Here is a 16,626-nt window from a genome sequence, read left to right as displayed (position 1 = left end):
TATACTGTATTGGTCTTTATCTTTCTGGATTACTTCACTCTGTATAATGGGCTCCAGTTTTATCTATCTCATTAGAACTGATTCAAGTGTATTCTTTTTAATGGCTGAGTAATATTCCATTGTGTATATGTATGAAAGGTGGATTCTTAACCACTCACTGGATGCCCAGGGAAGTCTGATTATCTTTTATCCCGCTTTGTACTTTTGGTATATCTTTATGAGAAATTAATCTCTTAAAAGTAAGAGAAATGAGAGAAAAATTAGTAATTCCATGGTATTATGTCCGTATCTTTTTTCCTCTCTTTAACTAAATTATTTAACCTACAGTAAAATTTAAAAATATTTTTTGCACTTTAAAGCTATAGAAATGTAATTGATGTTGAGTTTGGGGATGGCAAACCTGAAAGCTCTAGTTCAGAGACAACACACACACACACAATGGCGTGAAGTTCCAGGGCTGACATGGTCTAATTCCTTTTTCACTATCAGGCCAGAAATAGAAAGTACCGATATCTCACCAGGAAACTAGCAACTCAAATGAGGAAGGGAAATTTGGTTCTCATTCTGATGAGCTAATTTGTTGAGGATTTGCTGGAATGCCTGCCCTGCCAGCTTGCCACAGCTACTTTCTCCTGTAAGATTTATTGTCAGGGCCTGTAATACTGATACCAAGGATTAAGTTTGAATTTTTAGCCTTTATGTAGAGGAGGAAGGCAAAGGTTCGCTTCTGTGCAGCTCAGTGCTACATCAAACTTTTGGACCAAAGTGAAAATCCAGGATCGACTTTTGACTGTAATTAGCACATTTTTGAAGGATTTCTGTCATTATTTGAAATGAGGTCTGCTCTATGGCATTGTGGTATTATCAGGGTAGGGAATTTACTTGACCTAAAATTCTACATGGTCAAGTTTACAACCTGGATGGAAGAAGTTTGAGAAGCACATAAATAATTCCAAGTTGCTGAGGAAGGAATTTAGCTTTATGGCAAGAATTCATAGGGGCTCCACCAGGGGGTTAGATGTCTTGAAATCGTTATGCTTAAGGTTAGAGATGGGGGTAGGGACTCAGGAAGGTCTGACTTGTATCCTCAGGCTCATTAAATCCAGAGACATTACTGCCGCCTAAGCTGTTGCAGAGCCCTCTAAGCCTTTCCACTGGCTAGTTAAGTTTTCAGATCTCAGCTAGTATGTGCATATTTTATTCCTCAGTAGAGAGGCCACTTCTGAGGCCTCACATCATGTATAGATGTGAGAGTTGGACCATAAAGAAGGCTGAGCACCAAAGAATTGATGCTTTTGAATTGTGATGTTGGAGAAGACTCTTGAGGGTCCCTTGGACTGCAAGGAGATCAAACCAGTCAGTGTGAAAGGAAATCAACTCTGAATTTGGAAGGACTGTTGCTGAAGCTGTAATACTTTAGCCACTTGATGCGAAGAACTGACTCTTTAGAAAAGACCCCGATGCTGAAAAAGATTGAGGGCAGGAGGAGAAGGGGGCATCGGAGGATGAGATAGATGGATGGTATTACTGACTCAGTGGACATGAGTTTGAGCAAACTCCAGGAGATAATAAAAGACAGGGAATCTTGGTGTGCTGCAGTCCATGGGGCCACAAAGAGTTGGACGTGACTTGGCAACCGAACAACAACAGAGAGGCCACTGTCTTAGAAGTTAGTAAAATAAGCAATTATTGTAGAAAAATACATATCTGTTTCTAGTGTCACCAAAATCATTTGTGACCTCATAGAAATGTTGATAAGGACTTCTGTGTTCTAAGGTTCAGGTCATGGTTATGAGTGTCATATGGCCCTCTTCCCAAAGTCTAAGATCCTTGTCCTCTACTATATTTTATGTAGGTTTCATACTCACTACCAATCCTGGTATTAATAGCAATAGCTGACAGTGGATATGTTGTTTTGGATCATTGTCTGCTCTTGGAAAAAGTGTGTGTCCTCCAGACCAAATAGGATCGCTTTCAAAATCCCTGCATATTTTCCCTGCATATCTGTTTGCTGATGAGACAACATACCGGAGCCCAGGCGAGGACAGTAAATGCAGACATGTGTCAAAGAATAAATATGAGTGGATTGTTTCATCAGTGAAAGAAACCTTCTAGAAATGAGAGTAAGGTTATCATAACCATTTTATAACAGGAACGTATCTTTTAAAATGTTTTAAGGGAAAGGTATTAAATTTTCAAAAGTAAGCATCAAATTCTATTACGTTAGATGCAAGTATCTTATTTTTTCTCATTCTTCTGTTACCACTCCACTTTCTATATCAGCCTGTCTCCACAAAAACAGATTTTACAAAATAATGGGATTCTTTTTTTCTTTATTGACTAAGCAGTATATTATACACCTGCTAGGAGTTAATAAATGTTTGTTTAATAATGATTCATTAAATTGACCCAATATGGTCTTACATTGGTTTTTTTCCATCTTGTTATATTTCTGCAACGTTGGTTTTGAGTTAGCTTTTGCAATCAGTATTTTATCAGTCGTGCGTAGTTAAGACTGTTTGCAAAGACCATTGCATAATCTGTCAACTCAGAGAAGAGTTTCTGACGTCTGCATTTCTGTTACTGAAAAGCAAATGAATACTTGACATGTGGCAGCTCTGTTTTATTCCCTCAGGGCAGCATAGGAAAACTGAACATGAAATAGGAGAGAGGCAGTAGCAATCAGATCTTCACTGATTAAAGCTTTATGTCTTTGTAAACAGTTCTGCTTCCTGTGTAATCTGGATTGAATTAAGCTCAGTTTTATACTGACAAGACGAGGATTATTCACTTACTTATTTTGGGCAATTTACAGAAAAAAAAGTTTTCCCTGTTTTTAGCATTTCAAAGAAGGTTTGTTTATTGGTTGACTTGCTTATTCTTTTTAGTGTTATGTTATTTTGTGTTTAATAGAAGTTTCAAAAACAATATGGTGACCATACTACCAAAGAAGGGATTAAAAATAAATAAAAGCTCACCTACAATCCTATCCTTTTGTTTTTAGTTTTCTTTGCTTCCTTCCAGATCCCTTTGCAATAGATTTAAAATTTGTCTTTTATTCATAATATTGGATATTAATTAATCACTTTATTAAGAGAGTGTTTTATTTGTGTGTTTATGAGGTACTCAGTGATGTCCAACTCTTTGCAACCCCATGGACTGTAGCCCACCAGGCTCCTTTGTCCATGGCATTCTCCAGGCAAGAATTCTGCAGTGGGTTGCCATTCCCTTCTCCAGGGGATCTTCCCAACCCAGGGATTGAACCCAGGTCTCCCACATTGCAGTAAAGATACTGTTTGAGCTACTTGGGAAGCCTTGTGTTTTATTTAGTTAATGACTAATAGTTATGCCTCATTCTGTATATCAGCTGTTTCCTAAAGTTGTGTATGAATTGTCCAATTTTCACATTATCTTAAATCATTACTAAAATTCACCAGTGGGTCTTCGTTTCTGAGTGCTTTTTAGTCGGCAGTTATTCCTAATTCTTGATCCTTGCACATCTCTTGTGTAAAAACACTTAAATGGTACCGAAGGTCAACATTTAGTAATATATCTTCAGTTCTCCTCCTCGTACCTCAGTTGGCCTTTGTATAACTTCAACTTTTTACTTGGTTTTTCTTTAAGCAAGACACTTCTCTCCCTTATCTTCTAGATGTGTTATAATAGAAATAACTATTTAAGGACTACCTACGGGTAGAAATTGATACACATTTGACTTATGGAAGTTTGATAGATTTTGACTTCGGAAACGCAGATATTGGCAAATTTTAGATACATCTCTATTTGTGAGTTTTTCGGCAACTATTTGTGAAACGCCCTTCTTGGCACTCCTTCAGGTGGTCTGGGAGATGCTGATATGTGAAACTTTATTTTTTCCATCAAGGAACTTTTCACTCATTTTTGTTTTTCTCGTTGATTTTTTTCTCTATATCCTTTGAATCAGTCGCTATCAACATCAAGGACTTGCATTTATATTCATGAATGAATAATGTTGGGTGAGTTAGCTTTTTATACTAGAATTAGCATGAAACTAGACTATTCACATCCCAGAAATTTGTTCTCTTAGGAGCACAAGTCATTGAGATTCAGTATAGAAAATGTGGGGCTTCCCAGGTGGCACAAGTGGTCAAGAACCCGCCTGCCAGTGCAAGAAACGTGAGAGGTGTGGGTGTGATCCCTGGATCAGGAAGACCCCCTGGAGGACGGCATGGCAGCCCACTCCAGTATTCTTGCCTGGAAAGTGCCATGGACAGAGGAGCCTGGCGGGCTACGGTCCATAGGGTCACAATGAGTTGGACACGACTGAAGTGATTTAGCAAGCACGAATAGAAAATGTATTTTATTATTTTTAGTATTTTTTAATGAAATACATTTTGATAATAGTTTTCTTTTATGGAGATTAAGTTGAGGAGACTTCCAGAGTTTACTTCTTAGGATAGAAAACTCCCAAGTTCCTCAGAGGAGTTATCAAGCTGTGATCTCGTGAGTTTAGGTTATTGACAATGATTATAATGAGATTGAAAGGATAACAATCTCTGTAGGTCATTGTGCAGTAGAACTGGTAAAACGTGACTCTGAACTTCTAAAAGTTAAGTACATTTAATTTTATTGACTGGGAAGCTGCATATACAATTATATTCCCTATTCTTCAGTTATTTCCTAGTCTGCTGAGTTATATGTCTTCATAGACAAGGCCATATATGGCCTTTTAATTTTTATATTTCTTTTTCACATAAGTTGTACATATTCATTGGAGATAAATTTAGAAATACATGATAGCAATATAATACATATTATATGAAATACATAGAAGTAAAAATTAGCCTTCCACCCAAAGGTCATTACTGTTAATATTTTGGTATATTGCGCGTCAGACTTTTTATGTAATATGTATATTTTTCCCCTTACTCAATCCATACTTTGTTCTTCAGTGTTAGATTATTGGGGCCTGTAAGGTGTGGGGAGTAAGACTTTCTATCTACCTCATTCATTCCATGTAAAAAAGAACATGTCATACTAGGCATGGACTTTGGCTTTATTTATTTACTTAGAAATTGTAAGTAAATATAAATAAATGTGTGTTTTATTACAAATTCACACTTTAGGCATAATTGAATAGCAGTTTTATTTAAAAATCTCTGAGCATGTTTTGGGCTTCCCTGGTGGCTCAGTTGGTACAGAATCTGCCCACGATGCGGGAGACCTGGGTTCGATCCCTGGGTTGGGAAGGTGCCCTGGGGGAGGGCAGGGCACCCCGCTACAGAATTCTTGCCTGGAGAACCCGTGGCTAGAGGAGCCTGGTGGGCTACAGTCCACAGTTGCAAAGAGTCCGACACGACTGAGCGAGTAAGCACAGCGTGGCACTCAGGATGTCTGGGGGAGATTTTCTAATTCTAAAAGGTTCAAGTGGCTCTACGTTTAAATGAGCAGAAGGAAATGAAAGCAGAGCTCACAAGTAATTGACACAGCTGTAGACCACATAATGATGATGTTTTTACCTGCTTTTAGGCCTTAACTAGACTATAAGTCCTGTAAAACTAGGGGCCGTTCCTGTGTTCCACACCTTTCTAGACATAATCTTAGGAGTGTAGTCTAGACTACAATCCCTGGGGGATGTAATAAGGCCTAAAAAATGTGAGTTCAAGAAATGATTGAAGACAACACAGAGAAACAAAAAGATGAGGTGATTTACCCCTTTGCTTGCTGCAAGGATAAATGAGCTATCTCTTGGAATTTATTTCTGTTGACATAGCTTTAAAAATTACAACAACAGGGACTTCCCTGGCCCTCCAGTGGTTAGGAATCCATGCTTCTAATGCAGGGAGTGTGGGTTCAAATCCTAGCTGGGGAACTGGCATCCCACATGCCCAACAGCCAAAAAGCAAAACAAACAAAAGACAAAAACAAACAAAAAGCTGTGTAAAAGTTTCTATCCCAACATGGTTTAACTAAATTTTCAAATAAAATTATCTATTAAAAAATTGCAATAGCACACAAAAATGGCAAATCTTTTTAATTGCCCATGGTTCCAATTCCTTTGCCCCCCAAATAAGCCACTTGTGGCAGTCCCTTCTAAAAGGCCACGTGAAAGTGCACTCAGAAAATCACAGCTTGGGCTTATTGGCATGGCGCTAGTGGTAAAGAACCACCAGCCTGCCAATGCTGGAGATTCGGATTCTATCCCTTTCGAGATGGGGATTCCCTGGAGAATCTCCCCAGAGATTCAGGATTCCCTGGGTTGGGAAGATGCCCTGGAGAAAGAAATGTCAGCCCCCTCCAGAATTCTTGCCTGGAGAATCCCATGGACCTCATGACAGGTCGCAAAGAGTCAGACATGACTGAAGTGACTTAACACAGTGTATTTAACCCTCCTGACTGCTCCGGGCCACACCTCCAGCATCATGTTAAAAGCAGTCAGGTGCCACAGCTGCTGGGAAGCTGGGCAGGGAACTGGAGAGAGGATTCCAGACCAGCTTTTAATGCCGTCCCTTCTCTTCCTCAGGTTGCCGTCTTCAGAATGATTCCCTGCAGAGCAGCGCTGTCTTTTGCCCGATGTCTGGTCCGGAGGAAAATCGTCACTCTGGACAGTTTAGAAGATACCAAACTGTGTCGCTGCCTGTCCACCGTGGACCTCATCGCCCTGGGGGTGGGCAGCACGCTGGGCGCTGGGGTCTACGTGCTGGCCGGGGAGGTGGCCAAAGCGGACTCTGGCCCCAGCATCGTGGTCTCCTTTCTCATTGCTGCCCTGGCTTCCGTGATGGCAGGTCTTTGCTACGCGGAATTCGGGGCCCGAGTTCCCAAGACTGGGTCTGCCTACTTGTACACTTATGTCACTGTTGGAGAACTGTGGGCCTTCATCACTGGCTGGAATCTCATTTTATCTTATGTGATAGGTATGTTTCCAAAAACTCAACCTAATTGGTTAGGATGGTAGAAATAGCACTCCTGAGTCAGCGACCTTAGGGTTCTTTGTAGGGTCTGCTTTAACTAGCGCCTAGGCGATCTGAGTATATCACTTACTCCCTGTGTGTCTCATTTTTCTGGTCTCTCAGTGACTCCTAATCACAAAATTCGGTGATTCTGCTTTTTTCCCTGAATATGTCCCTTAGTGAGCTTGAAAATCTGTTTCTTAAAAGACAGCAGTTCTTTAATGCAAGTAAAGTTACCTGATTCCACAGTTGCGGACTTGCGCATTTGCTTGCTATTGTGAGATAATGTTATATGTGTTGAACATTTTCAATTCTGTCTGAACTGACTCATGTTTGTCCTAGAATAGAGGCGTACAAGATGGTATTAATTTTCTCCCACTGACCTTGTATATTCTGTGGTTTGGAAGGAACATCAAGCGTTGCAAGGGCGTGGAGTGGCACTTTTGATGAACTTCTTAGCAAGCAGATCGGTCAGTTTTTCCGGACATACTTCAAAATGAATTATACTGGCCTTGCAGAGTATCCAGACTTTTTTGCTGTGTGCCTTATATTACTTCTTGCAGGTAAGAAAACCAGTTACACTTCTCCCTAAGGTGAGCCCGATTAGTTGTCCCAGGAAAATAGGTTACCGCTGAATTTTAGGCCGAAGTGCCAGGGCTAGGCAAGATATTTACACACAGAAGTTACTGTTGGAGATCTGTGGGCCTCGTCACTACCTAGAATCACATTTTGTCTTATGTGATAGTCATGTTTCAAAAATAAATCTAGGGCCTCCCTGGTGCCTCAGTGGTAAAGAATCCACCTACCAGTGAAGGAGACGTGGGTTTGATCCCTGGTCTGGGAAGATCCCATATGCCATAGAACTACTAAGCCCATTTGCCGCAACTTCTAAGCTTGTGCTCTAGAGCCTGGGAGCCCCAGCCTCGAGCCCTCATGCTCTCGAGCAACGAGAGACGGCACCGCAGTGAGAAGCTGGCACGCTGCAACTGGAAAGCAGCCCACACGCATCACAACTGTGACAGAGACCCAGCACAGCCAGTAAATAAGTAAAATGTCTATCTACAAAGAAATCTAAATCATACAGAACTGTAGAAATAGTATTGGTACTTCCGAGATAAATGATACCCGGAAGGCACTAAATGATCAGATAAGGTACATCAATTTTATAATACGAATTGGAGATTTGTGGAAATGGCTACAAAGTTTCAAAATAAGGAAGAATGTAAAATTTGGGGCATTATTTCATCTTATCAGTTACAACTAAAGATGTTTGCAAGCATACTGTTTCTAGAAGAAATTCAGTCTTTCTGTTTATGCCTATAGAATGTAGACATTTGGTTGAAAAGGGAGCATATTCAAACTACCTGTCATTTTTTTCATGCAGACATTATGTAAACAAACATACTTGATGCTGGAATTTTCCCATTTTCATCAGTTGTGTAGCATAGTGGTTTAGAAAGGCAGAGGATTTAGAATCAAGAGTGACCAGGTTTTCAGTTCTACTCTGCCGCTTCCTATCTGTGGAACATTGGATGACTTAATCTTTCCATGACTTAGTTTGTTCATCCATAAAGTGAGGATGTCAGTGTTTATCTTGTGCAGGCTTCTTGCTTGATGCATAGTAAGCACTTAGATGGCAGGCAATTTCATTTTGTAGACACAGCTCATCCCTGCCTGGTATTTAATTATTTGAACATTTTCAATTTTGATTGTCATTCTACCTTGTACTACTGCTAAACCCATCAAACATTGCACTAAGAATAAAGTTCACGTCTGTTTCTACTTTCTGTTTAATACACTCTTGCATTCCTGTCCAACCTTATCTCAAGCTACTTTCTCCCTCTCTTTCTATAATTTTTCCTTATAAAATTATATAATTAAGGAACTTCCCTGGCAGTCCAGTGGTTAAGACTTAGCCTTCCAGTGCAGGGTTTGAGGGTCCGATCTCTGGTCAGGGAAGCTAAAATCCGACATGCCTCATGGCCAAAAAAACAAAACATAAAACAGAAGCAACATTGTAGCAAATTCAATGAAGATTTTTTAAAATGGTTCATATCAAAACATATTTTAAAAATTATATAATTAAAAATAGCTTTGCCCCTTAAAATGTTAGCCATTAATTTGATGTTTTATGTAGGGACAGGGTTAGTGACATGAACAAAATTTATAGGTCCTAATTATTTGATATTTTCTTCCTAATGTCAGAAAAAATTGCATCAGTGGTTTTTCCACAGGTGTTAGGCTTTGTTTGTTTGTTTTGGTTTCTCAACAGCCTAGTAACATTAAATTACTTACACCACACTTTATTTAGGGATGGTTTCAGTGACCTTAAATATTCAGCTTTAATCTCTAAATGATGAGAAGCATGTAGCTGTGACACAGTTCCCGTCATTAAATTCCATGGCAAGACTCGGGCCTTGGCTTGCGTCTTACGTCCTGAGTTCATCGAGCATCATGCCTTTCTTTCAGGACAGGCCAAGATTACAGGCTAACTTTGTTCTTAGAAACTTTGAAGACCAAAACCTTCTGCTATAATCTTTATTCATATTGCAAGGTCAATTGTCTTATCAGCTGAGGCTGTTGGTTTTATTAATGATACAAGGGAAGCATAGGCAGAATTTCAAGAGGTAACTGGTCTACTGGCGGGAGCTGGGGCTTTCAGAATGAGAGCACACCTGGGGTATTGGGAAACAAACCGTGGAGGTGGCTTTGTTATTTTCCAAAGTCTTATAGCAGTATTGTGTGCATTTCCAAGGTGTATCGTTGTATAGTGTTCCCTAATCTGACAGACAGTTGCAGAGTCAGCTGTTGTACTGAGAGTCAGTAATTACACTGACCATGCGGTTTTCCTTTATGCTGCTAATAGAGTTGTATTCTTGTATAATTCTGGGGATGAAATTCAGCATTCTCATCCCTACTTGTATAATTTTGTTGATTTGACATGGGTGGTATACATACAAGTAAATATGTGATTATAAGCCTTTCATCACACTTATTCCCCCAACAGTAAAAGGTAAACTTTCTTTGATCCATAATTCATACCTTATACAGGATGGATTAAAGTATTAATAAGATAGATACAATCAGGAAAGGACTGGAAGGAAATAAAGATGCATGTTTTGGGGTTAACATTAATCTTCCTAAAGGTAGAAACTAAAGGAAAAATTTATACTATAAAACTTTCTTACATGTGTTATCAACACTAAGGTTAAAATTAAAATTATTACATGATAGTTAGGTAGACCACAAGCAGTGTCTGCCATAAAAACTGAATCTTCTTGTTAACAGAGTAAAATAAAACTCAGCAAAACCTTTGTCATTCTTTTATTGGAGAACTAGGCTAGCCCATATTTCAAATTAACCACATTGTTTTAATATTTGTAATTTGGGAGATACAAAATTGTAGAAATTTAGGACTAGAAGGGAACTTAAAAATTATTTAAGTGCATAATTCACTTAATTAATGTGGTAGGTGGAGTCCATCAGGTTATAATCTACTCCACATCACTTGGCTTTGTAATTACGGAGCCAGCCCGGCCTGTTGATTTCCTCTTCAACGCAGGAACTGCCCATGTGTTTGCCCCTAGCATGCTTGAATCTAGATAATAAATGGCAGTAGTATAATGGTCTTCTTTCCCCAAAAAAGTACATGATGAATTGGGAAAAACATGCTGCATACATGTACAATCAGAGAGCTTATAGCATTATTGTATAAATAAGCTTTATAAATCAGTACGAATAAGAATAACCTAATGGGAAAAAATGGACAATTTCAACTGGCCAAACTTTCTGGAAACTGTTCTGACAGTATGAACCAAAAGTCTTATATAAAGTGTATATCACTGATATGGTGCTACCTTGTAGAAAATTATTGTAAAGAAATGATTAGAAGGTGTTAAAATATATTTGTAAAAGGATGATTAAGTCAGTACTATTTATAGTTGTAAGAAACTAACAATGACCTGTTTGTAAATATAGGAGTAAAGTATAGTGTATAGTTGTAAGAAACTAACAATGACCTGTTTGTAAATATAGGAGTAAAGTATAGTGTATCCATAGAGTAGAAGAGTATGTGGCTGTTAAAAATAAAATTATATGTTTGTTGACATGGAAATGTGTGTGTGTGTGTGTTTGTGTGTGTGTGTGCGCGCGCGCAAAATTCTGAAGAGGAGATTACACTTGATCTTTTATTTTCTTTCTTTTTTTCTGTATTTTCAAGTTACTTGAGTAGGAAATTGATTGCCTTTACAATCAAAATATAAAAATAAAGCTATTAAAGTGAGAATTGATTCAATAAAATCTTTGGAGTGACAGTTGAAGAGTTACTTTGTTTAATGTATTCAGTAAGTAGGAGGCAGAAAATATAATTGAAAGAAAAGAGAAAGAAAATTTTCTTTCAAAATTTTGCAGCCATTAACCTTGAAATTGCTTTTTAAGAGTAACATTTCATTAAAATTAAGTTACTTTACCTCTACCTGGCGCTGCCCACCTGTGAATGATTCCTGATGTTACTAGCACATCCACCTGCCTGAAATGCTAGGGCTTCCCTTGGCACTAGTGGTAAAGAACCCACCTGTCAGTAGAGGAGACAGGAGAGATGGGTTTGACCCCTGGGTCAGGAAGATCCCCTGGAGGAGGGCATGGCAACCCACTCCAGTAATCTTGCCTGGGGAATCCCATGGACAAAGGAGCTGGCGGGCTACAGTCCGTGGGTCTCAAAGAGTCAAATACGAGTGAGATGACTTAGCATGCTCCTCTACCCGCCCATTGGTCATAATACCCAGTTCCTGAATGTGTTCATTAATTGAAGAGTGTGAAATCTCCCGGCTATGAGCACAGTCTGCATTCTGAAATCTTTAGTTCTGTATATACTTAGGTGACTGAGTGAAAACTCTCCATAGAAAGGGATAGTGTCAGTTAAATATATGAATCCTGCTGAAATAATATCCTAAAACCTGTAACTGTCTCAAACTGCTGTAGCCTTTTCCTAAAGGCGAGGTAAAAATTAAAGCACCCTTTATTTTTCCATAGGTCTTTTATCTTTTGGAGTGAAAGAGTCTGCTTGGGTGAATAAAATCTTCACAGCTGTCAATATCCTGGTGCTTCTCTTTGTTATGGTTGCTGGGTTTGTGAAAGGAAATGTGGCAAACTGGAAGATTAGTGAAGACTTTCTCAAAAATATATCTGCAAGTGCCAGGTAAAATATTTGGTTTTTCTTCCTCCTATTTTGAGGTTTTTTTTTTTTTTTAATTTGCCTGCTTTTGTCTTATGTTACATTTTCCTCTAGAACAACAGTTCTCAAATTTTTTAGTTCCGAGAACTTTGTGAAGGTCTATTCTATTTCAGGACTGTTTTTCCCAGGTTTTCCCCAAAGCACGAGTGTGTGGGTATGTTCACCACTGAGCAGCTGTTTCAGGCTGTGAAGCTGCTGATTCTTAACTTCAGATTTGGCTTTGGGTTTAAGGGAAGAAATGAGAGCTCTTAACCATTGGAAGAATGTTTTTTCCCCCAAATGTTTGTCACTTCTAAAAAACAATGAGCATTTTTGGATCATGCATCCTTTTGTTTTTCCCTTTGGAGACACCATTTGATTCCACTGCATCCTTTCAACCTTGTAGTAATTTTCATGCCTGATTTTTTTTTCTTGAGGATGTTATTGATTGCATAAGCAGAATTGTCTATACATTTCACTTTAAGCTTGATCTCAAAAATGAATTTTCAAATGAAAGTTTTCATCCTAAGATTTAAGTTTAATATTCCTATGTGTAAATAAGATTACAGAAGTATCTATTACATGAAGTGATGTATATGTTTTTATTTACCTATGTTGTTTGTAGCCATTCTAATGAGGCAAAAATTTAGTATATTCTGGTTTTATACAATTTTAACATGTAATAAAACTTCAGTATTATTTATCAAGATTATAGAATTTTATTTCACTTTGTCACATGTCTTATAGTAAACTTTTCAAATGCTCAGTCTGCTCCACTGTCTATGATAAGAGAAAGTCTCTGGTCTTTATTTCAGATCATGGCCCATACATAGGTGAGATCTCTGTTCTCAAAACCCTGCCTGGCTGTAAGTTCCAGCCAAAGTGGATCTGAGCCTCCTGCTCATGCTATTGATCAGCCTCCAGTTGAGAGCTGGCAACTGGTGAGGGAGCCATTGTTGGGAACACCATCACATCCTCTAGGGCTGGGTGAAAAAAAATCAGGGTTTACTTTTAGTTTTGTACATATTAGTTTCCAAGAGATGATGAACAGAGTAACCTTCCAGGAATGGAGTTTGAGACAAATCTCTTGAATAAGCAGTTTTCTAGGAAAATGACATTCCAATGTGCTTCTTCTCCTCCTCAGGGACCCACCTTCTGAAAATGGAACAAGCGTCTATGGGGCTGGTGGCTTTATGCCTTATGGCTTTGCAGGAACTTTGGCTGGGGCTGCAACCTGCTTTTATGCCTTTGTGGGATTTGACTGCATTGCAACAACTGGTAAGAGCAGAGTCTTGGCTCTGTGTAGAAGGCAAGAGTGTTCCTTGAACCACATGAGTACCCATGGGTGACAACAGAAGGTCAAGGGAAGAGAGTGGAACCTGGGGTAATAAGGGCTTGTTCCAGACCCAGAAGTGGCCCCTACTGTATAAAAGGAACCTTAATGGAACTCTCCGAGCTTTGGTTCCATGTTAGTAAAATCGAGAGAGCAGAGTCTTCCCCTCAGATGTTATGAAGGTTGTCTAAGATACAGTATGGGTGTCCCAAGTGGCTCAGTGGTAGAGAATCCACCTGCCAAGCAGGAGACATGGGTTCTATCCCTGGATCAGTAAGATCCCTTGAAAAAGGAACTGGCAACCCACTCCAATATTCTTGCCTGGGAAATCTCATGGACAGAGGAGCCTGGTGGGCTACAGTCCATGGGGTCCCCAAGATTCAGACACGCCTGACTGACTAAACAACAACAACAAAATACATTATGAAAAATACTGTGCAAGCTGTCAGCTACTTTATAAATGTTGGTTGTAATCACTGCCTTTAATCTTTGGTCTGGAAGTGCTATCACTGCTGCTGCTGCTATGTCACGTCGGTCGTGTCCAACTCTGTGCGACCCCATAGACGGCAGCCCACCAGGCTCCCCCGTCCCTGGGATTCTCCAGGCAAAAATACTGGAGTGGGTTGCCATTTCCTTCTCCAATGCATGAAAGTGAAAAGTGAAAGTGAAGTCACTCAGTCCTGTCCGACTCTTAGCAACCCCATGGACTGCAGCCTACCAGGCTCCTCCATCCATGGGATTCTCCAGGCAAGAGTACTGGAGTGGGGTGCCATTGCCTTCTCCGAGTGCTATCACAGTGAGTAACAAATGATGATCATGCTCTTAAATTGTTTCTTTAATAGGACAAAATATATTGTGATCGTTCTTTTCTCTTTATCCAGTACAAAAAGTAATCATGTTACAGTCACCCCCTAGTGCTTTCTCTGGGTTCACAGTATTGCAGGGCCTTATAATTTACCGTATTTCGGGTATTTCAAATGCCAACTCTTATTAGAAACATCTCCAAAGTACTATTTTTTTTTTGAAACTAAAATTTAATATAAATCAATGCACTGAGTAGAAGAAGTTTGTCTCCATATATTTGGGAGCCTTCATAATTAAGGGCCTGTAGAATGCCATGTTTAATCTCTGTGGGTGAATCATTTTCCAAATGGATCAAGACTGCTTTTCTATCTCTAAACATTTTGTGATGCTGGAATAGCATGTTTTTTCTTTCTGGAAGCAGGAAACTGACTTGCAGGATATCTTGCTTTGTCTTCTTGCCTCTGGACTTTGATCTTTTTATGACAGCATAGGGACCTCAAGAAGAGAGAGAACTTCATGTAGCATAGATGGAGCAAGCTGAGAAAACAAAAGACAGAAGCTGAGTAGAATTACTATGAAGCAGAAGAATTCATGTTTTACCTATTCATGTTTTGTTTTTAAAAAAATCGTTATTTTGTATTGAAGAATAGCTGATTAATAAAGTTGTGATAAAAAACAAGAGCATTGTGATAATTTCAGGTGCCCAGCAAAGGGACTCAGCCATACATATCCACGTATTCATCCTCCCCACACCCTCCTCCCATCCAGGCTGCCACATAACATTGAGCAGAGTGCTCTGTGCTATGCAGTGTCTCTGTTAGTTATCCATTTTATATATAGCAGTGTGTACACGTCCATCCCAAACTCCCTAACTATCCCTTCCCTTGACCCTTCCCCCCCGGCAACCACAAGTTTTTTCTCTGTCTGTTTTCGGTTTTGTAAATAAATAAGTTCATTTGTAACATTTCTTTTTTCCATTTATTTTTATTAGTTGGAGGCTAATTACTTTACAGTATTGTAGTGGTTTTTGCCATACATTGACATGAATCAGCCATGGATTTACATGTGTTCCCCATCCCAATCCCCCCTCTTGCCTCCCTCCCCACCCCATCCCTCTGGGTCTTCCCAGTGCACCAGCCCCGAACACTTGTCTCATGCATCCAACATAGGCAAAACACTCTCCGACATAAATCACAGCAGGACCCTTTATGACCCATCACCCAGACTATTGGAAATAAAAGCAAAAATAAACAAATGGGACCTAATGAAACTTAAAAGCTTTTGCACAACAAAGGAAACTATAAGCAAGGTGAAAGGACAGCCTTCAGAATGGGAGAAGATAATAGCAAACAAAGCAACAGACAAAGGATTAATCTCAAAAATATAAAAGCAACTCCTGCAGCTCAATTCCAGAAAAATAAATGACCCAATCAGAAAATGGGCCAACGAACTAAACAGACATTTCTCCAAAGAAGACATACAGATGGCTAACAAACACATGAAAAGATGTTCAACATCACTCATTATCAGAGAAATGCAAATCAAAACCACAATGAGATACCGTTACACGCCAGTCAGAATGACTGCTATCCAAAAGTCTACAAGCAATAAATGCTGGAGAGGGTGTGGAGAAAAGGGAACCTTCTTACACTGTTGGTGGGGATGCAAACTAATACAGCCGCTATGGAGAACAGTGTGGAGATTTCTTAAAAAACTGGAAATAGAACTGCCATATGACCCAGCAATCCCACTTCTGGGCATACACATTGAGGAAACCAGATCTGAAAGAGACACGTGCACCCCAATGTTCATCGCAGCACTGTTTATAATAGCCAGGACATGGAAGCAACCTAGATGCCCATCAGCAGATGAGTGGATAAGGAAGCTGTGGTCCATATACACCATGGAATATTACTCAGTCGTTAAAAAGAATTCATTTGAATCAGTTCTAATGAGATGGATGAAACTGGAGCCCATTATACAGAGTGAAGTAAGCCAGAAAGATAAAGACCAATACAGTATACTAACTCATATATATGAAATTTAGAAAGATGGTAATGATAACCCTATATGCAAAACAGAAAAAGAGACACAGATGTACAGAACAGACTTTTGGATTCTGTGGGAGAAGGCGAGGGTGGGATATTTTGAGAGAGCAGCATCAAAGCATGTATATTATCAAGGGTGAAACAGATCATTTGTAACATTTCTTTATAGATTCTGTATATAAGGGATGTCATATGCTATTTCTCCTATGTCTGATCTGCTTCACTCAGTATGAAAATCTCTAGGTCCATCCATGTTACTACAAGTGGCATTATGTCATTATTTTTAATACTAAGTAATAT

At 39.3% G+C, this 16,626-nt stretch overlaps 1 protein-coding gene across 2 annotated transcripts in view; it reads left to right on the top strand.

Annotated features, from left to right (window-relative positions):
• The window catches only part of SLC7A2 (solute carrier family 7 member 2), a 71,678-nt gene that overhangs the window by 34,819 nt on the left and 20,233 nt on the right, over positions 1 to 16,626 (top strand). For both annotated transcript variants that reach the window (XM_065946649.1, XM_065946648.1), the window contains 4 exons: positions 6,503 to 6,893; positions 7,337 to 7,492; positions 11,961 to 12,126; positions 13,286 to 13,419. In XM_065946649.1, coding sequence (XP_065802721.1) covers positions 6,518 to 6,893; positions 7,337 to 7,492; positions 11,961 to 12,126; positions 13,286 to 13,419 — 832 coding nt within the window. In that variant the 5' untranslated portion in view covers positions 6,503 to 6,517. The remainder of the gene's footprint in view (positions 1 to 6,502; positions 6,894 to 7,336; positions 7,493 to 11,960; positions 12,127 to 13,285; positions 13,420 to 16,626) is intronic.

This window comes from Muntiacus reevesi, chromosome 10 (genome assembly GCF_963930625.1).
Source record: "Muntiacus reevesi chromosome 10, mMunRee1.1, whole genome shotgun sequence".
Classification (NCBI taxonomy): Eukaryota; Metazoa; Chordata; class Mammalia; order Artiodactyla; family Cervidae; genus Muntiacus; species Muntiacus reevesi.
Note: the sequence above shows the minus strand (reverse complement) of the source record. Positions and strands in the feature narration are given on the sequence as shown.